The 26,865-nt window shown below is 44.6% G+C and overlaps 2 protein-coding genes across 2 annotated transcripts in view; both read left to right on the top strand.

Moving 5' to 3' along the window:
* Positions 1-26,865, top strand: part of LOC127649806 (dynamin-3-like) — a 163,010-nt gene that overhangs the window by 54,425 nt on the left and 81,720 nt on the right. Inside the window, exons 12-14 of the mRNA XM_052135052.1 lie at positions 4,797-4,883; positions 6,312-6,382; positions 6,589-6,640. Coding sequence (XP_051991012.1) covers positions 4,797-4,883; positions 6,312-6,382; positions 6,589-6,640 — 210 coding nt within the window. The remainder of the gene's footprint in view (positions 1-4,796; positions 4,884-6,311; positions 6,383-6,588; positions 6,641-26,865) is intronic.
* LOC127649811 (phosphatidylinositol 4-phosphate 3-kinase C2 domain-containing subunit alpha-like) lies at positions 14,441-15,875 on the top strand. The gene has a single exon (XM_052135071.1). The coding sequence runs from the start codon at positions 14,618-14,620 to the stop codon at positions 15,602-15,604; it is 987 nt and encodes a 328-aa protein (XP_051991031.1). The 5' UTR covers positions 14,441-14,617; the 3' UTR covers positions 15,605-15,875.

The raw sequence follows: 26,865 nt of genomic DNA, 5'->3' as shown, positions 1-26,865 counted from the left end.
TTGGTGTAACACAATATAGTCAGGTTGATTTAGTTATATTAAATGTTCCCTTTACAAAAAGCTTCACTATGATGCTGCGCTTTGCTAAGCGCTTTTGGGAACAATCCTGCATTGTGACCAGCTGTGAACATTGACCGGAATTTATAGCCTTGGCTGGTGAGATCATTAGATGCACCTGTGGCCAGGCTATAAATAGACGCGTCACCAGCATGTCGTCAGATCCGTTTTCTTCAGAGCAAACTATGCTGTGTGTCTCACAAGCCTGTCAGAAACTTTCTTTCCTCTGCTGGGATTTAGAATTTGTTTGGCAGTGCGCAGTGAACCTTTTCTCCTTTCCCTCTTTCTATATATATATATATATATATAGATATATATAAAATAGAAAAGAAAAAGGTGGAAAAATGTCGGAGAAGCAAAGCAAACGATGCATGTTTCCCTGTCAACGTTCTATGACTGTCAGGGACACGCATCAATTTTGTTTTGTTTGTTTGGGGGAAGAGCATGCTGCTCTCGCGATGGGGCAGGGCGAGTGCGCGCATTGCGACCTACTTTCGGGCAAAATGCTTTGCACTCGCCTCGCTTACTTCCAGGAGTCAGCACCCACTGTTTCATCGTGGGGCTCTCGCATATATTTGGCTGAGGAGCGAGAGACGGGTCCGCACCTATCGCTCTCTCTCTCCCCAGATCCAGCTGATCCTTCTCATAAGCTGAAGCGCGCCTCGGCGCCTCTTAGCTTCACAAGGGGGGCGCTGAACCTCTGTACATTTCACGCATAATAATAAAGCGGCTGATAAATTACTTGAGGTGGTTACTCGGGCTGTGGCCAGACTACAGCTAGACTGGCCACGCGAACAAGAGCCCCCCCCCCTCCCCCCGCCAAAGGCTCCAATCTATAAGACAGATTTCTGTCTGGTGGCCAAAAAATTATAATAATAAATAAAAAAAATAAAAAAAGGAACGCTATATTAGTCCCTTCATTTCTTTGATGACCTCCATGACGAGCTTTCTCACTCATGGAGGAACCCATATACTTCCATATTCACGTACCCTCGACGTCTTTATACTCGACTATCGTGGGTGCTGAGACACGGGGGTATTCAATGATGCCGTCGGTTCGGCATCATCACTCAAGAAACCCGCTCTCCCCACTAATCCATGCAGGACTACCTCCATGCTAGTGGGGAGGGCTTATCAAGAGGCACATCAGGCTGGTGCTGCGCTGCACACCATGGCTGTGTTACAGGCGTACCAGGCTGACCTACTGAAAGACCTGAGTGCGGGTGCAACGCCACAGATTTATCTCTCCGTGCGACCAAGCAGACAGCCCGTGCCATTGGTCGTCTATGTCCGCTTTAGTCAGCACGAAGAGGCATTTATGGCTTAACCTTTCAGGCATCAAGGATAAGGACAGAGTTTTCCCAGTCGATGCCCCGGTTTCGCTTTCCAGTCTCTTCGGAGACGCCATGAATGCGGTTATCTCCAGATTCCAGGAGGCGAAAAGCCACGAGGAAGCCTTCGGGCAGTTTTTTCTGGGTTGCGTCCAATTTTAGATCTTTGAGGCTTGAACCGCTCGGTCAGGGTGTTTAAGTTCAAGATGCTAACTGTCAAGACGGTCGTGTCTCAGATCCAACATTACGATTGGCTGATCACGATCGATCTCATGGACGCACATTTCCATATTGGAATTCTGCCACAGCACAGGAAGTTCCTGAGGTTCGCTTTCGGGGACCAAGCCTTCCAGTATCAAGTTCTTCCATTTGGCCTAGCTCTATCACCCCACACATTCACGAAATGCATGGATGCAGCACTGGCTCCTTCGTGACTCCGGGGCATCCGATTTCTGAGTTACGTAGACGACTGGCTGATCTTAGAGCAGCTCCAGGATATGGCAGTTCCGCACAGGGATATTGTCTTAGCTCATCTGGTTTCTCCGGGTCTGAGACTCAACGTCAAAGAGTGTTCTCTCTCCCACCTGGGGAATCACCTATCTGGGGGTTATATAGAATTCGATCACGATGCGGGCACAGTTGTCTCCCGCTCGTATCACATCCATTCAGATCACCCTGAGCAAACTCAGGCTAGGTCAATGTTGCACTGTTCACCAGTATCAACAAATAATAGGGCTCATGGCATCGGCGTCCACGGTGATCCCTTTGGGCCTGCTCCATATGAGACCGTTTCAGCTGTGGCTAAAAGCCAGGGGATTTTATCCAAGGGCCAGTCTCCTAGGGCTAATAAGGGTTACGTGCCACGTGCTTCATTCCCTTGCTATGTGGTTCAGACCCCGGATTCTTACCTTGGGTCCCACTCTAGGTGCGTCTCATCGTCGCAGGCTGCTAATGACAGACACCTCCCTGACGAGCTCGGTATCGGTCTTAAGTGGTCGTCCAGCTCAAGGGGATGGGAGGGTCATCATCTCAGTTGTCACAGTAACTGTCTCGAGTTGATGGCGGTATTTCTGGCCCTGAAATACTTCCTCCAGAGGCGACCATGTCTTGGTGCGGGTGGGCAATACAGCGGTAATCTCTTACATAAACCATCAAGGAAATACCAATGGGTGAGTGGAAACTCCACACCTAGGTAGTGGAACAAATCTGGGTGAGATTCTACAGGGTAGAACACTTCGAAAAGTGGTGCAGTTCACATGGTGCAGATCCAGTTAACTGCCAAATTGTTTCAGTTCTGGACTTTCTGCAGGAAAAACTGTCAGCAGGCATATGCCCCGCTACTCTCAGTGTTTATGTGGCCGCCATTTCGGCTTGCCTCCTGTTAGGACCAGAAATCCTTCATGGGACTTAGCAATAGTCCTGGAGGGTCTGGTTGAGACCCCCTTTGAACCTCTAGAGTCAACGTCTGACAGACGTCTGACTCTCAAGATGGTCTTTCTTATGGCGATTACCTCTCTTAAGAGGATTGGGGATCTACAGGCTCTGTCTGTTTTGCTGGCCTGTTTAGAATTTGCCCCAGGTATGGCCAAAGCTATTTTGCATCCTCATCCTGACTACCTTCCTAAGGTGCCTTTTTCCACACTACATCCTGTCACTCTGGAAGCCTTCTGCTCCCCGCCGTTTTTAACGCCGGAGCAGGAAAGACTTCACAGACTCTGCCCAGTCCGTGCCCTTCAGACTTATGTCCACCGCACTAGCCAGTGGCGTAAGTCAGGGCAATTATTTGTCTGCTATGTGGGCCGCAACAGGGGGGCGGCTGCTACCAAGCAGACTATGTCACATTGGGTGAGGGATGCTATTGCCCTGGCCTATGAAGCTTCGCCAGTAGGTGTCAGGGCTCACTCCACCAGAGGGGTCACCACCTCTAAAGCCTTGGCTAGAGGGCTCCCTCTGCAGCAGGTTTGTGATGTGGCAGGCTGGTCCTCTCCACACACATTCATCAGATTTTATAGTTTGGATGTTCATGCTACTCCGGGATCTTACGTCCTTGAGTCGACATCTCAAGCTCATGCCTGAACAAGTTTGTGAGGCGGCAGGCTGGTCCTCTCCATGCACATACATCAATTTTTATGGCAGGCTCATGCCTTAACAAGTTCGTGATGCAGCAGGCTGGTCCTCTCCGCACACGTTCATCGAACTTTATGGGTTAGATGTTTTTGCTACTCCGGACTCTTACGTCCTTGAGTCGACATCTGAAGCTCACATCTGAACAAGTTTGTGATCGGCAGGCTGGTCCTCTCCACACACATTCATCAAATTTTATGGTTTAGATGTTTATGCTCCTCCGGGCTCTTACGTCCTTGAGTCGACATCTCAAGCTCATGTCTGAGACCTCTTGCGTTCTTGTGAGCACACTTCACAACCGTAGGGGTCCGGACAGCCCCAGTGCAGCGGCGTGGGTATTGCGTTCCCAAAAGCGCTTAGCAAAGCGCAGCATCATAGTGAAGCTTTTTGTAAAGGGAACGTCTCGGGTTACATGTGTAACCCTTGTTCCCTGAAAAAAGTGGAACAAGATGCTGCGCTTCTTTGCTGCACTGGGACGTCCCAGGACTGCTCTTCAGAAAAAGATATCTGACGACACGCTGGTGACGCGTCTATTTATAGCCTGGCCACAGGTGCATCTAATGATCTCACAAGCCAAGGCTATAAATTCCGGTCAATGTTCATTGACGTGTTACACACATATTCACAGCTGGTCACAATGCAGGATTGTTCCCAAAAGCGCTTAGCAAAGCGCAGCATCACGTTCTGCTTTTTTCATGGAACAAGGGTTACGCATGTAACCCGAGACATTTGTCTTATATAAAACAAGTTTATTTAGATTTTTAGTGTACCTGATAAAAAATATATACTATATATATATATATATATATATATATATATATATATATATATATATATATATATATATATATACACAGTGTATATATATATATATATATATATATATATATATATATATAAATATATATATTACAGTGTAGGAGGTCAGAGTTCAGTCATATGTTGAAAAACCAAGTGTTACAGGTTTTTCTTAGGTAAAGGGTCCCTTGAACTAGAGATGCTGTAAGATCTTCGTCAGAAAAAGACATGGTACCAGACTATGCTGTAAACATTGTAAACAATACTATAAATTTTTTATCCTAAAAAAATACATTTCATGATGCCCTGATAGCACACTTAAATCACCCAGACGTCTATTTGCAGCGTTTGTTTACATCTGGAAGACATATTTTTTAGGTTGTTTGCTCATCTGCAATACATATCTAAGACATGTCCCCTGAATCAACATGTGCTACATCTGGATCCAAAACCCATGAATGTGATTTTTTTTAATTTAATTCTCAGCTGGATTCTTTCCCTCATCTTCGGGAGGAAACAGAACGCATTGTTACTTCCCACATCCGTGATCGAGAGAGTTTCGCCAAAGAACAGGTACAATATACACAGATGAGACAAAACATTATGGCCACTCACAGGTGAAGTGAATAATGTTGATCATCTCCTAACAAGGCCACATGTCATGGTCTTAGATTAGATGGTAAGTGAAAAATCACGTCTTGTAGTCAATGTGTTGAATGCAGGAGAAATGTGCAGGAGTAAAGACCTTAGAGACTTTGACAAGGGCTAAATTGTTATGGCCAGATGACTTGGTCAGAGCATCTCTGAAACTGCAAGGCTTGTGGGGTGCTCCAAGTCAGCAGCGGTGAGAACCTACCGACAGTGGTCTAAGGAGGGACAAACCACAAACCAGCGACAGGATGTTGGGCACCCAAGGCTCATTTATGCATGAGGGCAACGAAGGCTATCCTGTCTGGTCTGAACCTACATAAGATCTACTGTGGCACAAGTCACAGAAAATTGTAATGATGGTTATGGGAGGAATGTGTCACAACACACAGTGGATCACACCCTGCTGCGTATGGGGGCTACGCAGCCGTAGACCTGTCAGAGTGCCCATGATGACCCCTGTCCACCGTCGAAAGTGCCGACAATGGGCACGTGAGCGTCAGAACTGGACCTTGGAGTAGTGGAAGAAGGTCACCTGGTTCGACAAGTCCCGAATTTTTTTAGATCACGTTAACGGCCGTGTTAGGGTGTGCCTTTTTCCGGGGGACGTTATGGCACCAAGATGCACTGTGGGAAGACAAAAAGATTGTGGAGGGAGTGGGATTCTTTGGGCAATGTTCTACTGGGAAACCCTGGGTCCAGCCATGTGGATGGCAGTTTGATACGTGCCACCTACCTGAACATTTTGCAGACCAGGTACACCCCTTCATGGTAATGGTATTCCCTGATGGCAATGGCCTCTTTCAGCAGAATAATGTGCCACACTGCACACATTGTTTGGGAATGGTTTGAGAAACATGATGAAGAGTTCAAGGTGTTGCCCTGGCCTCCATATTCCCCATATCTCAAACCGATTGACCAAATGTGGGATATGCTGGACCAACAAGTCTGGTCCACAGCGGCTCCACCTCACAACTTACAGGATTTGAAGGATCTGCTGCTAATGTTTTGGTCCCAGATACCGCAGGACAACATAAGGGGTCTTGTAGAGTTCATGCTCGTTGGGTCGGTGCGGTTTTTCCGGCACGTGGAGGACCAACAGCATATTAGGAAGGTGGTTGTTATGTTTTGGCTCATCAGTGTACATGCATACTTATTGATGGATATAAACATTAATTATTTGCTATATTTGTGCATACATTTATTTTAAACAATTAACATTGTTCTTTATATGTAAAACCTTTTTATTTGAAGTTTGTAGTTAGCTGAATAATAATAGTAGATTGATTGAGATATACAGGCCCTATGTACAGTATACATACCATAGATGCATTAGTACATGTGTTTCTGCAGGTTTTGCTGCTTATTGATGTCCAGCTCGCTTACGTCAACACAAACCATGAAGATTTTATTGGCTTTGCAAAGTAGGTGCAACAGTGGGAAAAAAGATATAATTGACTCTACTTTTGATATTGCATTAGTCAACAATAACAATTTAAATAAATGTAATGAAAAGAGTTTAAATTGGGTTGTTTAAATTGTCATTATTTAGAGTGAATAATCAAAAATATGACATCTGCCTAATGAATATGTTTGTCTCATTTCTTATGTCTCTCTCTCTCTCTGTCAGTGCTCAACAACGCAGTAGCCAAGCAAACAAGAAGAGTTCTGCTGGAAACCAGGTCAGTCACTCCTGTTTGTGTGTTTTAGTGTTTGTGTGTTTTTGTATTTGTGTACATTAGGCAATCGATGCTTGTGACACACCAGACATTAACACAATGGCTTTAAAATAACCTTTTTTGTAGTCATTTTATGTGGCTTTGACTTTCTTTGTTATCTTTTGCCTTCATTTTAGAATTGTAGCATTCACTTTATACTTTTTTTCAGTGTCTTTTTTATTTTGAATCATTGTTATGTTTGTGTCATGTTTTCTCTCTGAGCGAGTGATGGGCCTCATTCATGATGCTGTGCTGTTGTGTTGCTCTGTCAGGAGCTTCAGGTAAGACTGTACTCACTCTCTGTCCTGTGTCATAAGTAGGACTCATTTCTGGTGTCATCAGGTAGTTGTGTCCTGTTGATGTTTCCTGTTGATTGAGTATGTTGAATGTCAAATCAAATCAAATCAAATCACTTTATTGTCACACTACCATGTACACAATTGCAACAGTAGGTGAAATTCTTGTGTGCAGTTCCGAGCAACATAGCAGTCATGACAGTGACGAGACATATACCAATTACAGTAAACAACATACTTACACAACACAATTTACATATCAAATGTACACATACTTACACAACACAATAATTATATACAATGTACAGTAGACAATACACACAATATAGAATACACAATATACAATAAGTAAGAGTATATGAAATATATATAGTAGTTGTATTGAGGAGAATATGTTGACAGTCCAGTGTGAGATTATAGATGAATAAAGTGCAGTGCTAATTATTGATCCTGATAGATCAAGTGTTCAGCAGTCTGATTGCTTGGGGGAAGAAGCTGTCATGTAGTCGGCTGGTGTGGGTCCTGATGCTGCGATACCGCCTGCCTGATGGTAGCAGTGAGAACAGACCATGACTCGGGTGGCTGGAGTCTCTGATGATCCTCCGAGCTTTTTTCACACACCGCCTGGTATATATGTCCTGGAGGGAGGGAAGCTCACCTCCGATGATGTTTCTGGCAGTTCGCACCACCCTTTGCAGGGCTTTGCAGTTGTGGGCGGTGCTATTGCCGTACCAGGTGGTGATGCAGTCAGTCAGGATGCTCTCTACGGTACTAGTGTAGAACCGTGTGAGGATGTGTTGGTTCATTCCAAACTTCCTCAGCCGTCTCAGGAAGAAGAGGCGCTGGTGAGCCTTCTTCACAACAGCCTCAGTGTGGACGGACCATGTGAGTTCCTCAGTAATGTGGACACCGAGGAACTTGAAACTGCTGACTCTCTCTACCGGTGCTCCGTTAATGGTGATGAGGCTGTGTTCTCCGTCTTTCTTCCTGAAGTCCAGTACAAGCTCCTTGGTTTTACTGACGTTGAGGGAGAGGTTGCGCTCCTGACACCAGCGTGTCAGAGTGTGCACCTCCTCTTTGTAGGCTCTTTCATCATTGTCAGTGATCAGACCTACCACCGTTGTATCGTCAGCAAACTTAATGATGGTATTGGAGCTATGTGTTGCCACACAGTCATGTGTGTATAGTGAATACAGGAGTGGGATGAGAACACAGCCCTGCGGGGCTCCAGAGTTGAGGGTCAGTGATGAGGAGGTGTTGCTGCCCATTCTAACCACCTGACGTCTGCCTGACAGGAAATCCAGGATCCAGCTGCACAGCGAGCTGTTTAAGCCCAGAGCCCGGAGTTTCTCATCAAGCTTGGAGGGCACTATGGTGTTGAATGCTGAGCTGTAGTCTACAAACAGCATTCTCACATATGTGTTCCTTTTTTCCAGATGGGAGAGAGCAGTGTGTATTGTAGATGCAATGACATCATCAGTGGAGCGGTTGTTGCGGCAGGCAAACTGTAATGGGTCCAAAGAGGTGGGCAGAACAGAGCAGAAGTAATCTCTGATTAACCTCTCGAAGCATTTGCTGATGATGGGGGTCAGAGCAACAGGACGCCAGTCATTTAAGCAAGTTATTATAGCTTGCTTTGGTACAGGCACAATGGTTGATGTTTTGAAGCATGTGGGGACTACAGACAGGGAGAGGGACAGATTGAAAATGTCAGTAAAAACACCAGCCAGTTGGTTTGCGCATGCTCTGATGACGCGGCCCGTAATGCCGTCTGGACCCGCGGCTTTACGGATGTTCACCCGTCGGAAGGATCGGGTTACATTCACAACAGAGACGGAGAGTGAACCAACCTCTGTAGTGTCAGCCACGAGTGCTCTCTCCGCGAGGGCGGAGTTATTGTCCTCGAAACGAGCATAAAATGTATTAAGTTCATCCGGGAGAGATGCAGCGGTGTTCATGGTGGAGTCTTTATTCCGTTTGTAGTCCGTGATGGTGTTAATTCCCTGCCACATACTTCTGGAGTCAGTGGTGTTGAACTGACCTTCAAGTTTGTGCCTGTACTGGCGTTTGGCTTCACTAATACTGTTATGGAGGGCATAACTGGCTTGTTTACGGTCCTCCGTGTTAGAAGAATTAAAAGCGGAGGTCTGCGCAGTGAGTGCCGCGTGAACATCGCCGTTAACCCATGGTTTCTGGTTGGGGTACATCCGTATTGTTTTGGTCGGAACAACATCCTCTACGCACTTCCTGATGAAACACGTTACACTGTCAGCGTAAACCTCGATGTCGTCATCAGAGGCGGACCGGAACATCTCCCAGTCCACGTGATCAAAACAGTCTTGTAGCGCAGAGTCTGATTGGCCCGACCAGCACTGGATCATTCTGAGGGTGGGTGCTTCCCGTTTCAGTTTCTGCCTGTAAGCGGGCAAAATCAGAACGTAAGTGTGGTCCGATTTGCCAAATGGGGGGGGGGAGGGATTTGTAGCCATCCCGGAAAGGAGAGTAACAATGGTCTAAAACCCGGTCCCCTCGTGTGTTGAACTTTATGTGTTGATGGTATTTTGGAGCGATTGTTTTGAAGTTGGCTTTGTTAAAGTCCCCGGTAACAATGAACGCAGCCTCAGGGTGCGCGGTTTCCTGCTCACTTATACACCCATACAGTTCCCTGAGTGCCCGGTCTGTGTCGGCTTGTAGGGGGATGTACACAGCTGTGATGATGACCGCTGGGAATTCCCTCGGTAGCCAGAATGGTCGACACAGAAGCATGAGATATTCCAGATCAGGAGAGCAGAAAGACTTGATGAAATGTACGTTCCTCTGATCACACCATGATTTGTTGATCATAAAACATACACCACCACCTCTGCTTTTACCAGAGAGGTCTTTCGCTCTGTCCGCTCGGTGTACGGAAAAGCCCGTGATTTCGATGGCCGAGTCTGGAATCTCTGCAGCCAGCCAGGTTTCTGTAAGGCAGATAACACAGCAATCTCTCGTCTCTCGTTGGAAAGAGATCCGCGCTCTCAGCTCGCAGAGCTTGTTGTCCAGAGAGAACATTTGCCAGTAGTATACTGGGTAGCGGGGGTCGATTTGCATGACGTCTTACTCTGATGAGAACACCGGCTCGTTTTCCCCTTTTCCTTCTGCGTTTCCGCGGCCGAACAGCCCAGACAAAGGGCTCCGCCGGCGTGTTTGTCAACAGCGGGTCGGCATTAAGGAATTTGAAGTCCGGTTTTCGATGTGTAATTGTAGAACCAATGTCCAAAAGCATTTGTTTGTCGTAAAAAATAAGGCAGACAACATCCAAGACAAAAAAACAAAGAACTGTAAACAAAACAAAAATAAAAGTGTTGTAACGGAGCTCGCAACGCAGCAGCCATACTCGGCGCCATCTTGAGTATATGTGTTGTGTTTTCCATCTCTGTCTAAAATAGACATTCACAATGCAGTCAAATATGTGGGACATGTAAACTGCTCTAGGGTATTTAGGTAGAGCAGCCGGAAAAAAAGATTTTTTCCTTGAGATTTACAACAGTTTTCATCAAGCATAATAGTAAAACTCTAAACAGTTTCAATGTTGGAGCAGAACATTTTAAAGACTGAAGAACATGATATACACTGAATGAAATACACTGTTAACAGGGTTGGGGAGTAACGGGATGCATGAAACGGGATTATTACAGTATTTAAAATAATAAATATTAGTAACTGTATTCCACTACAGTTACAATTTAAATCGGTGGTAATCAGAATTCTGTTACATTCAAAAAGTGTTTTTATTATTGAAGAGATTACTTTGCCTTTTATTGTAATTTTATAGGCTTTATATACGATTCTATTTTATAATGAATTCTATGAAGAAAATTCACTTTGGAGCATAACTTTCTCTTGTAAGACCTTTGATATCAGGGCAAAAATGTTATTCTTAATGAGAATTTCAATATTTATTTCCTGATAAAGAAAGAAAACTAAAGCTGAACTGCATAATACGATTAGATTTTATAATGAATTCTATGAAGAAAATTCACTTTGGAGCATTAATTTCTCTTGTAAGACCTTTGATATCAGGGCAAACATGTACTGCAAAAATGTTTTTCTTAATGAGAATTTAAATATTTTTTTCCTGATAAAGAAAGAAAACTAAAGCTAAACTGCATAATACGATTATATTTTATAAAGAATTCTATGAAGAAAATTCACTTTGGAGCATAACTTTCTCTTGTAAGACTAAAGAAAACTAAAGCTAAACTGCATAAGATTTATTTTTATTTTTTTCAGAATTTTTTATTTTTTTACAGTTTCTTTATTTTAGTTTTTTACTATCTACAAAATAGATAGTGTAAAAATTTAGCTGCAAATAACACATAAGATACACATACTGTATAGATATAGTTTACTTCCACGTTGCTTCTTCATCCAATGGCAATGTCAGATGTAACTCATATGAATCACTAAAATAACAGTGCCACCTTGAGGAACAAATAGCATTTATATATGTATATGTACAAGTATATGTGATACTAATAATTTACAATCGCTGACTTGATATAGTAGTCATTTGAATGAATATAGTACTAATTTGTCTAGTACAAATAAATAGATATGCTTTAATATTAAACTTAACCTGTTGATACGCACCCCCCTTTTTGAGCACAAAACATGAAAATGACATACCTGAACTTAAATGGTTGTATATTACTGGACCCTTTGCAGTATGGACACAGTTGCTGTATCTTTTGAAAGAAGACACTTTGGGCTTTATTTCTCAACTTTCAGAATTAATATATGTTATATATGTTAAGTTAGAGAAGATGAAGTTTATACTAATGGAAATATTTTGTGCTGAACATGTTTTTATAATATATAAAAACAATAATAAAACAACCAAGACAACCCAGAAATCGTCACGTTACGGTTGTAATCTTCTTTTCCTGAGGGAGTAACCATGACGTTCCCTTCTGTCACTCACTCGACGTTTGTCGAATGAAGTGACACAAGGGGTCCCGTTTAAAAGCGCCATGCACTACACCTTGTTACGTGAACTGCTGACACAGGTGCAAGCAGGCTGCTGCGAGCTAGAAGCAACTGTATCGGCAGCACGTAACCCTCCCCAACACCCCAGAAAAAGGTTTCATATACAGACCTTAGGTTCCTAGCACCCCTGAGGGGGGAACAGACGCTATTTGACCAGCATGGGAGCAAGCCAGCCAAAGCGGCTGGGGCTATCTTAACGCTATGAAATGCTCTACTCTAAGGAGCTCTACACACACACCGAATGAGGGCAGTGGGACTGCCCAAGGGAGACTCGGGTCCGCTGACAGGGGGACTGTACCACAGAAAATACATCACAGGGAGTTGCCTAAAAAGTGAATTAAGCCTGTGGAGCCCTACCCCAGTACAGAGCACATGCGGCACATAGTGGGTCTGGTCGCAAATTCCTCAGCTGAATTCGCAGGCCAGAAGGCTGGGGAGGAAGAAGATCCAGGAAGCGAAAGCTTAGTGGCTAACATGGGAGAGAAAGCGCACTGGATGAACTTGGTGAAGGGTGCTAGGTGCAAGCGGAACACCCGGTCGGCTGTTCCGTTGTAACACTCCCCAAAATCTTTAAGTGGAGTTTACACTAATTATGGGATCTTCTGTACCGTTTCTAATGATAGGTTGTGGAGTAGAGAAAATAAATACCAACACTGATGAAAAATCAATAAACCCAAGTGTATTAACAAAACCAATAATATTTACAACAATAACAAACAAAGTGTATGTACATGTAAAAGTGAAGTCCAGAGTGCACAGAGTTATATACAGTGTTCAGATCAGCCTCACCGGGTGTTTGTATAGTCCGTGAGCACGATCAAGTGATGGAGTGATGAATTGATGAATGACCAATGTCCTCTGATAAAAGGTAATCCTGGCTGCGAGCCAAACGAATAACCTCCAGGAGGAACGGCGTCTCAGCGCTCCCAGGTCAGTCACCAGCGTAATCCAATTTAATGAATGAACGGGTTTGTAGTGAGCGTACTCGCAAATTGAGCCCCGTTTATCGGCATAGCGGTTCTTTAAATAGAAACCGAAAGTAACTTCCTGAATACGTGGCAGGAAAACACGTAAGACGAATTCACGCGAAGATCTCGCGTGAACAGAGATCGGGGAACAACACACAACAGCTGAGGGGAATGACAGAAAACAGGGGAAAGCAATATAACTAATAAATATAAATGCCACACATTTAAAGTTATAAACCTTATATAAAACGCCCCTTATGTGGCCACGCTACATAGATCCCCCCCCCCCCAGCCATCGGCATAGGAGGAGATCGTCCGTACCAGCGTTTCAGATTAACCACATTTTTATTGTCTGTTTTACATGGGTCTCCCAACGAATGGTGTAATTTATTGGCCCCATTTTTTTTTATTATTTCAGCTGGTCCCTCCCATTTGGGCGCTAGCTTAGCAGAGTATTTATTGGAGGCAGACGAGAGAGGGTGAGTTCTAACCCAGACTAGATCTCCCGGCTGGAACAGTCGGGCATTGTAGTATCTAGCTTGTCTAGATTGTTGCACTCCTACTCGAAGCTTAACCTCCTCTGCCATGGTGTTCTGTCTATCAATTAGGTTATACGAGGTCTGGTCAGGAGTGGGGTTTTTGAGGATCAACCTCTCCAGTGGACCATGTAGCTGTCTGCCCATCATTAATTCAGCAGGTGCGCTACCTGTAAGCACTGGGACGCCGTTCCTCCCGGAGGTATTTCGTTTGGCTCGTTGCCAGGATTACCTTTTTATCAGAGGACATTGGTTTGTCATCAAATTCATCACTCCATCACTAGATCGAGCCCAAGGACCCTACAAACACCCGGTGAGACTGATCCGATCACTGTAAATAACTCTGCGCACTCTGGACTTCACTATTACATGTACATACACCTTGTGTTGTTATTTTTGTAAATATTATTCTTGATTTTGTAATACACTTGGGTTTATTGGTATTTACATCTGTGTTGATATATTTATTTGTTCCATCCTTTTACACTTATCAATAGAAACAGTACGGTAGATCCCAATATTAGTGTAAACTCCTCTTTAATATATTGGAGAGTGTTACATAGTGGTGGCCCGTACGGGGATCGAACCCGCAACCTTGGCGTTATCAGCACCATTTTATTAGGGAATCCTGGTAGCTTCCACAAAGGGAAAAGTATGGTCAACTTGTTGTGTAGTTCCTGGAGCTCATCAAAAGTGCGGAAGACAAACTGGGGCTCACTCTGACCTTCCCTATGGAGCCGCACTACATACGTATAGTGCTTGTCAGGGTTGTATCTCTTTTGAAATGAAAATATGGAAGCATCTCTGATTCGGCCATCCTGCTTTATAGTGTATGTGCGGGGAAGGCATTGCTGAGGTGGCACTCAAACTTCACTGCCTGAACAAGCTGAGGGAGATAATCAGCCAGCTCATCACTCACTCCTGCACCACTGGCCCACTTTGTCACCTGTGTCAGCCCTCGAGCTCCTTGAGGCAAAGTTTGCTGACACAGAAGTGAGGAAAGTAGCTGTGAATTGGATCGAGAGCAGCAGTGATGATGAGCTGGCTGATTATCTCCCTTAGCTTGTTCAGGCAGTGAAGTTTGAGTGCCACCTCAGCAATGCCTTGCTTATGTTTCTGTTGTCTCGGGCTCTGGGAAATGTCAACATTGCACATTATCTTTACTGGCTGCTGAGAGATGCTGTGCAGGATCCAGCATTTGGTCAGCGTTATGACCCCATCCTTGGAGTGTTGTTGTGTCTCTGTGGGGCTGGACTGAGAGCTGAACTTGAGAAGCAGACAAAGCTTGTGCAGCTGCTGGGTGCTCTGGCTGAAAAGGTGCGCCAGGCGAGCAGCTCCACTAGACAGGTTGTGCTGCTCGAGGGACTAGAGAGGGTTCAGTCTTTCTTCCAGAAAAGCAACTGTCGACTCCCCATTAGCCCCAGCCTCGTGGCAAAAGAAATCAATATAAAGGCCTGTTCTTTCTTCAATTCCAACGCTGTACCTCTCAAGATTGCACTGGTAAACGCAGACCCGCTGGGAGAAGAGATTAACGTCATGTTTAAGGTTGGAGAGGACCTGAGACAGGACATGCTTGCATTGCAGATGATTCGCATTATGGATCGGATTTGGCTGCAGGAGGGATTGGACCTGCGCATTGTCAACTTTAAATGCATCCCTACTGGTAAAGACAAAGGCATGGTGGAGTTGGTGCCATCTTCTGAAACACTGAGGAAAATTCAGGTGGAGTACGGAGTGACTGGCTCATTCAAAGACAAACCTCTGGCAGAGTGGCTTCGCAAGTATAACCCTGCTGAGGATGAGTATGAGAAGGCCTCAGAGAATTTCATCTACACTTGCGCAGGCTGCTGTGTGGCCACTTATATCCTGGGAATTTGTGACCGCCACAATGACAACATAATGCTGCGCTCCACCGGCCACATGTTCCACATAGACTTTGGGAAGTTCCTGGGTCATGCACAGATGATTGGTAGTTTTAAAAGGGACCATGCACCATTTGTCTTGACCTCTGACATGGCTTATGTCATCAATGGAGGAGAGAGACCCACTAGTCGCTTCCAGCTTTTGTTGACCTTTGCTCTCAAGCCTACAACTTGATATGCAAACACTCCAACCTCTTCCTCAACCTGCTGTCTCTGATGACACAATCAGGTTTACTTGAGCTGACAGGAGTCCAGGATCTTAAATATGTACATGATGCTCTTCAACCTCAGACTACGGATGCAGAGGCCACCATTTTCTTCACAAGATTGATTGAATCCAGCCTGGGTAGTGTCGCCACAAAGTTTAATTTCTTCATCCATAATTTGGCCCAGATGCGTTTCTCTGGACTTCCCTCCAATGATGAGCCCATTCTCTCGTTTGCTCCCCGTACGGGCCACCACTATGTAACACTCCCCAAAATCTTTAAGTGGAGTTTACACTAATTATGGGATCTTCCGTACCGTTTCTAATGATAGGTTGTGGAGTAGAGAAAATAAATACCAACACTGATGAAAAATCAATAAACCCAAGTGTATTAACAAAACCCATAATATTTACAACAATAACAAACAAAGTGTATGTACATGTAAAAGTGAAGTCCAGAGTGCACAGAGTTATATACAGTGTTCAGATCAGCCTCACCGGGTGTTTGTATAGTCCGTGAGCACGATCAAGTGATGGAGTGATGAATTGATGAATGACCAATGTCCTCTGATAAAAGGTAATCCTGGCTGCGAGCCAAACGAATAACCTCCAGAAGGAACGGCGTCTCAGCGCTCCCAGGTCAGTCACCAGCGTAATCCAATTTAATGAATGAACGGGTTTGTAGTGAGCGTACTCGCAAAATGAGCCCCGTTTATCGGCATAGCGGTTCTTTAAATAGAAACCGAAAGTAACTTCCTGAATACGTGGCAGGAAAACACGTAAGACGAATTCACGCGAAGATCTCGCGTGAACAGAGAACGGGGAACAACACACAACAGCTGAGGGGAATGACAGAAAACAGGGGAAAGCAATATAACTAATAAATATAAATACCACACATTTAAAGTTATAAACCTTATATAAAACGCCCCTTATGTGGCCACGCTACACCGTATTACCGAGTTCTACCGGCTCAGACCTGACAAAACACGGGATGCGACCGACTCAACCCTGAGATTGTAGAATCTCGTAAAAGTGTTTGGTGTTGCCCAGCCTGCTGCTCTGCAGATGTCTGCTAGGGAGGTGCTGTTGGTCAGTGCCCACTAGGATGCCACACTTCTCGTCGAGTGTGCTCGAACCCGCAAGGGGGTGGACACGGCCTGAGTCTGGAAGGCCAAGGAAATGGCATCGACAACCCAGCAGGCAGCCTCAGTTTGGAGACAACATTCTCTTTCCACGGTCCGCCAAAGCAGACAAAGAGCTGCTCTGAACATCTAAAGCTCTGTGTGCGGCCCAAATAGATACGCAAAGCACGTACCGGACACAGCAACGAAAAGGCTGGGTCTGCCTCCTCCTCGGGCAGCTTGCTTGCAGGTTCACGACCTGGTCCCTGAAGGGGGTCGTAGGAACCTTGGGCACGTAGCCCAGTTGTGGTCTTAGGATGACGTGAGTGTCTGCCGGACCGAACTCCAGGCAAGAGTCGCTGACAGAGAAGGCTTGCAGGTCCCCAACCCTCTTGATGGAAGCTAGCGCTATCAGGAGGGCCGTCTTCAATGAGAGTTGCCGTTACCAGTCAGTACGCTGTCAGAGCCAAAGCTTTGGATTTAGACCAATTGAACCTGTATCCTGAGAACTTATGATTAATTCTGTGGAGGCAAGGCATAGATCTAGTAGAGTTGGAGATGAATAATAAAATATCATCTGCGTAAAGCAAAAGCTTATGCGCCACACATCCCGCTACCACCCCTGGAAAATCGTTCTCCTTTCTTAATGCGGCTGATAATGGTTCCAGCGCATGACAGAACAATAATGAGGAAAGAGCTCAACCCTGTCAGATGCCCCTATCCAGAGTTAAATAATCTGAAATAAATCTATTTGTTTGTACCGCTGCTGTCTATAAAGTAACTTAATCCATCCAATAAAAGTATTCCCAAACCTGCATATTTCCAAAATCTTAAAAAGATAATCCCATTCTACCATATCATAAGCCTTTTTGGCATCAAGTGAGATGGCAGCGACCTGAGTCTGACCATTCACCACTAACCACATGATATTGATGAAATGCCTAATGTTATCAGAAAAACTATGGCCCTGAATAAACCCCACCTGATCTATATGTATAAGAGATAACTTTACTTAATCGGTTAGCCAAAATTCTTGACAATGTTTTTACATATGGCTGGATCTGTGAAATTGGACAGTAACTCTTACACTCATTTGGATCTTTGTCTTTTTTAAGAATCAGACTGATTCTTGTATCATGGTTGGTGAAGCTTTCCATTCTTTAATGATTGTGTATTATCTTCTAGCAAAAATGGAGTCAGTTCTGTAGCCTAAGATCTAAAGAATTCAGCGCCAAAGCCATCAGGACCCGGAGCCTTACCTGTAGGCAAGGCCTTAATTACTTCACTACGGTCCTCCAAGATTATCTCAGAATCAAGAGAATGTTTTTGCTCAGTCGTCAGTCTAGGAAGTTCTGATGGTTCCACAAAGTTTCTAATATCTTCATCAGTAGACGAATACGTGGAACTATAGAGATCAAGATAGAATTCTTTAAAAGCATTATTAATATCAATGGCCGAGGTAAATATTGCACCACAGGCAGATTTCACTGAGGGAATGGTAGAAAAAGACTCTCTGTTTCATACAGTATATCTAGCCAAAAGCTTCCCTGCATTGTCCAGTGACTGTCTTGCCATGAATAGCCAAAACTCCAACTTCTGTAACAAAATTGTATTATATCTGTATTTCAATTGGGTTTCAATTAGACCATTATATGATTTTTCGGTGCTTCAGCTCTGCCTCGGCACTTTTAAAATTCCCTTCCAGTTCCATGAGTTCTTTTTTGGTGAATGAGGCATACTTTATAATCCGGCCCCTAAGAACCACCTTAAGTGCTTCCCAAGCCATGCCCACAGAGGATACTGAGGACCAGTTGGTCTCCATATAGAGAATAATTTCAGCCTTTATAGATTTGTTGGAATTCTGGATTTTGCAAAAGGGATACATTAAAGTGCCAACTATATGATTTATTTTCTCCATACGTGGCAAAACCTCTAAACACGCCAGGGCGTGATCTGAGACTAAAATATTTCCGATGAAATGAGGGACTTAGATATAAAAAAAATAACTCTTATAGACTGATAAATAGACTGATCACATTCCACGTAGAGAGAGACAATCCACTCATATTAACATTTGACATTTTGACATGTTAGAAAAAATAGATTGTACAGGATTATAAAAACCACATTACAACATTAGTGCCACAGTCAAACCCCAAAAACCAAAGGTTTTGCCTCCATGACAGTGATCGGTCGACGTATCACAGCAAGATCCAATTCAACAACGACCTTCATCAACATTGCCGACATATTCAACATTTCTCGCCGCATTTCCTGAAACTCTCCAACGAAATCGGCTCCCTGGTCCGCGTCCTTCTCAGGTATATCAGCCTGAGCACATAAGTGTCTTTTAATGTCTCCAGAGCAAGAGGATTTAGAATTCTATGACATATTGTCCTCCTAGAACAGTTATGGATCAGAGTGTATTGAATCTCACTGGTTTATATCAAATTAAACTAGTTTTGCTAGTTTTAATTATACATTAAAACTAGCAAAGTGCGCAGAGCTTGCCATTCGCATGTCCGATCTTCGCATCCGTCATGTCATCCCAGAGAAAGACATTTTTAATGTTCTGCAGGCTTCAAATTTAACACGGTCCCCTACAGCTGTCCACTTGCAAGTAATGTAACTTTTTATTGTGTTAATGTCCATGCTTTGTAATGCAAAAAACGGACAAGTTTAGATGTTGGTTAGTAAGCATTATTGTGGAGCCAAGCCAATAAAAATGTTTGTTCGGTTGAGGTCATATTGTGTTTAATTGACATTCAGAGTTTGTAGGATGTTCTGTGGGTCTATGAAACTGTTTCTCTTTATTTGTGTAAACCTACTGGAAGTAATAATTTGATTGGCTAACATACATGGGCCACACTCAAATTCTTTTTTGTTGTTCACAGAGTTCCCCTTCTGTCGCTGTCTCCACGTTGTGTCGGAGAAGCGACACTAGGGGTCTGTCTTGAGCACCGAATATACCTCTGATCTATGAAAAAAGGCCAATGAGAAGTTAGTATTTGCATACCCCGCCCCCGGACATACGGGTACAAAGGCGAGGAAAATACTAGAGTTCATTCCGAAATTTTCTTCGGAGCCGATGGTTGTGCATGCTGTTCGCGTGAGATCACACCAGTTCCAGTATTCCTCTGACGCTCTGCAAGCTGTTGGATTGACGGTGCATTACAGCGGCGATTTTCTCCTTCTTTGCGCAGCAGTGCAAATGCCCTTGGGCGCTTCGACAGTACAGAAAACAAACTCTAAGAGAGTTATTAAATAGTGATTTCCTCTTAAAGAGTGATTTTCTCTAAAAGAGCATACACAGCGGCGTTGAACGTCCTTTTAAGGACGTGTCTTTATAAAGATGCCTTTCTGCCACTGTGCGTTGTCTCGTGTGTCAGGGTAGCGATCACACTGAGGCTGTGTTTGTGGATGGCTCATGTTCTCACTGCGAGAACATGACCATGACAACGTTGCGGTCGCGGCTTGTTTTCAACCGAGAGCGAGCCACTCCAGCCGCCCCTTCGCATTGCTCCTTCTTCCCATGGGATTGAGGACGGTGTGAGTGGCGCTGGAAGCGATCTGGGGATGGCTGCGGGTGCGGCTCCGTTGGGACCACAGCCATCGCGGTTGGATGACTGGTTCCTGGGGTCTGGGCGCCGCTCACGGCCACACCCCCCCAGTCCCGTTTTTCCCGGAGGTGCACGATGAGCTGACGTTGCTGTGGAGAGCACCTTTCACCTCTCGTCACAAAGCCACCCGCTCATCCGCTCTCACTACCCTCAACGGCGGAGCGGTCCACGGATACACGCCAATTCCCCCAGTGGATAGGGCTGTTGTGCTTCACCTATGCCCCGGAAACCCTACCACCTGGCGGGTTCGCCCTGTACTCCCCTCCAAGGCCTGTAGAACAAATCCTCGCTGACAGCGAAGGCCTACAGCGCCACCGGACGGGCCTCTTCCGTCCTGCACGCCATGGCCCTCTTGCAAGTCCACCAGGCCAAGGGACTTAAAGAATTGGGGTGCCCTGATCCCGACGTGCTGCAGGAACTACGCTCAGCGACCAACCTCGCCCTTAGAGCCACGAAGGTCACAGCGCAGTCACTCGGGCAGGTGATGGCCACCCTCGTGGTCCAGGAACGACACCTGTGGCTGAACCTGGTCGAGATGCATGAGACCGACAAGACTCGCTTTCTCGATGCCCCAGTCTCCCAGTTCGGCCTCTTCGGCAACACCATCGAGGACGTTACCCAGCAGTTCTCCGCAGTGAAGAAACAGGAGGCGATCTCTCACATCCTGCCCCGCCGCAAACCTGCCGCCTTGGGCCATGCCCCGTCTGCTCGCCGAGGGCATCCCCCTGCGAGGAAACAACAAGCTGCTCCGCCTCAACCTGGGCCCAACTCTCAGCCCACACGTCGAGCGCTCCGCAGGAAGCAGACGCCCCCCCGTCTCACAGACCCCCTCGAGGACCCGGAAGGCTCCCAGGAGCTGCTGAGACGGACGACCCAGAGCCCAAGACGTTAGCTCCGGAGATGGTAAGACCACTCCATCCCCCAGTGGAGGGCCGGGAGGAGAATTTTCTTTTGAATACATTTCATTTGCCGCTCCCCTTAACCGGGGCAGCTGTACCCAAATTCTCAATAAAAGAGCTATTTCCTTTGCTTCTGGTTCATCTGGCCCGCAAATGCCTCCAGATCTGCCACCAGATCTCAACAGTCCCGGCATGCTGGACGCGGCCACAGGTCCGCCTTCAGGCCCACGACTGTCCCCCGGCCGGCCGGTTCTGACGAGTCCAGAGGACACCACCATAGGACCTCCTCCTCAGTCACTAACCCACCCCCTGCCGGGTGCGCGGAGCAAGGTAAGTGCTTCGAGTCTTTTCTCAACACCAAAGCCTCGGGACGCACCCTCACCTCCCGACGGCACACTACCTGCTCCGCACCGCTGCGAAGTCCCGCCGGGTACGTCAAAAATACTCGTCCCCTTGGTGCCCCTAGCACGGAGATTGGATGCGTGGCTTCCACTTCCCAACCCACCACGCTGGCTGGCCCGGACCGTCCGACTCAGTTACGCAATTCAGTTTGCCAGGCCCCCGCCCCCCTTCGCGGGCGTCCGCTTAACCGCAGTACACGGCGAACATGCCAAATCCCTGTGCGCGGAGATCGCTACTCTTTTACTCAAAGACGTGATAGAGCCTGTCCCTCCAACTGAAATGAAGAAGGGTTTCTACAGCCCTTTCTTAGTTGTACCCAAGAAATGCGGCGGCTTACGACCAATCTTGGATCTGCGAGTTTTCAACCAAGCACTGCTCAAACTCCCGTTCAAAATGCTCACGCAAAAATGTATCTTAACATGCGTCTGGCAGATTGGTAGACCTGAAGGACACGTACACTCACCTAAAGGATTATTCTTTCACCTTCAGAACTGCCTTAATTCTACGTGGCATTGATTCAACAAGGTGCTGAAAGCATTCTTTAAAAATGTTGGCCCATATTGATAGGATAGCATCTTGCAGTTGATGGAGATTTGTGGGATGCACTGTAACGGTCTAAACGTTACCTGGGTTTTATTGATGCCTTTTTTTCTGGCTATTGCCTAAATAGAGGTAGCTGGTCATGTGTAATACCACTTGGAGCCACTTGAGGGCACTAGTGCACGGTGGCTACCATATATAAGCCTGATAACCCACGAACAAGACAGTTCAGTTTGGTAGAGGGAAACCACATGGTGCTACCTACTCAATTGTTTGAAGTCCTGTTTGAGAGCTCTTTAGAGTTTACGCTCAGATGTAAGTATCGGCTAACTGGGTTAATGTCTTGATATATTTGTAATTAATAAATACTGATGCTATATATTTTGCTTTCTTTTGTAGAAAGGACTTTTCAATCTATATAAATATAATTTCACTGTTGGACAGTATCAACTCTTGTTGTGCAACCTCACCCATGTCCATTATATGAGCATTTGTTGGGATGATCCACTACACTTCTCTGGGAAGCGAGAAATAGGGATCTGGGTGTTACCATGTTGTAGCAAGGCAACAAATGCCATTGATTATCTTCACTTCACACTCATACAGGATTATATCATTGCATCGCTCTCAAATAACCTTGTGGATTTATACTCATGTCATCACCATCACCATCATCAGTGAAATTCATCTAAAGACTGGACATTGACGATAAGTTTCATTATATTGTCACATTCACACTTGTTATGTATATTGTTTTTGTTGGGGCAATTATATATGTATATATATCTATATCTATATCTATATATCTATATATATATATATATATATATATATATATATATATATATATATATATATATATATATATATATATATATATATGCACGTATAGATTAAAATAGAGGAAAAAAGAATATTTGTTGCTTGAAGTGGATTTATCATTCAGTACCAGTTGAATTTCTGTTGAACCCCCTCAGGGTAACACCTAAAAAATAAATAAAAGGGGTTGTTACAGATGGCACCTAAACAGGGACCTCTTTAAACTTTTAAGGACTCCCTTTTATTAAATATAAATTTCGACGGTACTGAAAACCCTTCATAAGCAAATATCATAAATCAGCAATGGAAGAGGGCACACCCATCATTGATTATTCAGATGAAGCTTTCGTTCATCGCAGAAGCTCTGTAACGAATCTTATAGATACTTTTAGTGAGTTGTATTTAGATTCAGAGGAAGAAACAGAGGTGTTCCCAGAGCAGAGCGATGAGCATTTTGTTAGACCTGTCGACCTCCCATTACCCCCTCCTCCACCTGAGTTTTATCAAGAAGAACTGCAGTTTGGCAATGAGGAAAAAGCTCAATGCATGGGTAGTATTGAAGAGCATCTGGTTGATCTTGGGCACAGAGTCAGCGAACTTGTCACCACAGAAACAATGAACATGAAGTTAAAGGCCTGGGAAGACAGGATTAACTACGGTTTACAGAGAGAACTGGATCGTGTTAAGAAGCAATGTTATACCAGAGTTGATGAATTGAGTCAGAGCATTGTGGATTGTTTAAAGCGGCGAGATAAACAGCTAGAGCAAAAATTCAAAGCTATTAAACCCATCATACCCACTCCCATTCATTCCAGCACTGCTGCTTCTTATAAGTCTCAAACACCATCCAAGATTGCTTCCATTTCACAAGACTCCACAAAGCAAGTAACATATATTTCTTCATCATCTCCCCTTCCTACTGTTAAACTTGAATTGCCTACTTTTTGTAATTTGGATTCAGAAGACCCCATAGATTTCATTGATCATTTTGAAGAGTATAAAGAATTGAGACCTCTGCATCATGAAGAGTTGTTAGCGGCATTATCCGTGAGTCTGAAAGGAACCGCTAAGAGCTGGTGGAGAGCAGAGAAGCAAAATATTAGAGATTGGTCCTCATTCAAAGAGAAGTTCCTTTTTTCATTTTTGAATGAAGATCACCATGAAGTGGCTGCTCAGAAGTTGGCAACTTACCGACAAAGAGTTAACGAAAGTATAAGAGACTTTGCTTTCAACTACAGAGCGATGTCACTAAAGATAAACCCAGTTATGACTGAAAATGAGCTAGTGCAAGCAACATTGAGAAACTGCAATCCTCGCTTGGCTTCACTGTTGAGGGGAAGAGTAAAAACAATTGATGATCTGGTTCGTCTCGGCACACAAATAGAGAAGGACTGGGCAGAGAGCAAGAGAAGATGGAGTCAAGGAAAAGATGAGGAGCAGAAGAAGAAATCTTCAGGTGGGAAAGATCGACCGAATCGCCTCATGTTTATTGATCCCACTTTTAGCTCTCAATATAACAATGTACTACAAGCTCCTATAATTTTAAATCATTCATACTTCAATGCAGTAATTGATACAGGAAGCACCTTTTCTTTGTTGCAACAAAATGTATGGCAGAGACTGAGGAAGAAGGATGAGCAATTGACCATAAGTGCTCAAACGTTCATGCTCGCTAATGGCCAGAGGCAGAAAACTCAGGGTAAAGTACTCTGGGAGTGTGAAATATACGGAGTGAAACGTGAAGTCACATTTTATGTGATGAATGATGAAAACTTGGCTGTTCCTGTCATCTTGGGATTGGATTTCCTCAAAGTAGCCAAACTAACTATCGATTTTAATGTTTCACGTATATACTTCCCTGATGTTAACTCTAGTCATCCTATGTGTTTTAATAAAATGCCCGAGCATGCTGCTGTTCGATTTTATGCTGCACAAGGAGAAGATGGAATGATTCACGATGAGGAAAAGTCGAAGCTGATTGACCAAGCAGTGGAAAACTCACATGCTTCGAAGGAGGTAAAGAGTCAATTGAAAGCTCTCATGTGTGATTGGCCGTCAGTATGTACCCATAGGCTAGGTCGTACAAATTGCATTAAGCACGAGATTAAAACAATTGATGAACTCCCATTAAGAAAGAGACCTTACAGAGTGTCTAGAACTAAAAATGATTTTATTGAAGAACAGATTAAGGAGGTGCTTCAACTAAAAATCATCAAACCTTCTACGTCTCTGTGGGCTTCACCTGTGGTGGTCGTAGATAAGAAAGATGGAGGATCCAGGTTTTGCATTGATTACCATGGCCTTAACACAAAAACTCACCTCGACGCGTATCTGATGCCTCAAATCACGGATATTCTTGATTCTCTCCAAGGAGCCAAGGTGTTCAGCACGCTGGACTTAAAGAGCGGATACTGGCAAGTTGAAATGGATTCTGCAAGTATGGAAAAGACTGCTTTCGTTACTGCTTCAGGGCTATATGAATTCTTGTGTCTTCCTTTTGGCCTTAAAAACGCCGCAGCATCTTTCCAACGGCTGATGGAGCAAGTTCTCAGAGAGCACAAGAACAAATGTTGCATGGTCTATATCGATGACATTATTGTATACTCACCAGACATCCAAACACACCTGCACCATCTCAAACAAGTGTTTCATAGTCTGCACAAGGCCGGTCTCACTCTTAACCTCAAGAAATGTAAGTTCATGTGTTCTTCACTTGACTACTTGGGGCATACCATCACAGTGGATGGAGTCAAGGTGAATTCAGACAAAGTGGATGCAATCAGAACATTCCCAACTCCCAAATAATTAAAACAGTTACAACGATTTCTAGGCCTTGCAGCTTGGTACCATCGGTTTATTTCTGACTTCGCCACTAAAACAGCACCAATACATGCACTGAAGAGGAAAGAAGTGAAGTGGGAGTGGACAGACGACTGCCAACGTTCATTTGACCTCATCTAAGATGAACTCACCAGAGCACCTGTTTTATGTACACCTAACTTTGATTCTTCTTTTAAAGTACAGACCGATGCAAGTGATGTGGGCTTAGGACCTTTATTGACACAGGAAGTGGATGGACAAGAGAGAGTAATTGTATATGCATCCCGTTTGCTCAGAGGTGCTGAGAAGTCCTATTCGACATCAGAAAAGGAATGTCTAGCGGTAGTGTGGGCTGTAGAGAAGTGGCGACATTACCTAGAAGGCAGAGCTTTTGAGGTGATCACTGATCACGCATCCTTAGTCTGGCTTTTCCAACATCCAAAACCCTCATCCAGATTGGAAAGATGGACGATCAGACTACAAGGGTATCACTTTACTGTACGGTATCGGAGAGGACAATGTAATGTAGTGCCTGATGTCTTATCCAGGAAAGATGCAGCTGAATCACCGGCTGTGTTGTTACACACACCAGCTAAGCGTGGTTTTTCTTCTGTCACTTGTGATCTGCCGTTGGACTTGTCTCAAATCAGTGATGAACAGAAAAAAGACCCAGAGTACCAAGAGATCATGGATAAAGCCAAGAGCCAGAAAACCACAGATCTGAAGAGAACACACTACGTCCTTAAAAATGAGGTTTTATTTAGGAGGGTTCCAGACTCTAAAGAAGGCCAAAGATTTCAAATTGTAGTCCCTGCAAAATTAAAGGAAGTAATTTTAACTTATGCACATGACAGCCCTCTGAGTGGTCACTTGGGTACATTTAAAACTCTTATGCGACTTTTAGAATTTGCTTATTGGCCATCGATACGTACTGATGTATGGCAGCACTGCAAAAAGTGTGAGAAATGTCAACAGCATAAGCCAGCTAACTTAAAACCTGCAGGTGG

Source organism: Xyrauchen texanus, chromosome 9, assembly GCF_025860055.1.
Source record: "Xyrauchen texanus isolate HMW12.3.18 chromosome 9, RBS_HiC_50CHRs, whole genome shotgun sequence".
NCBI lineage: Eukaryota > Metazoa > Chordata > Actinopteri > Cypriniformes > Catostomidae > Xyrauchen > Xyrauchen texanus.
This window is presented reverse-complemented; position numbering and strand designations above follow the sequence as displayed.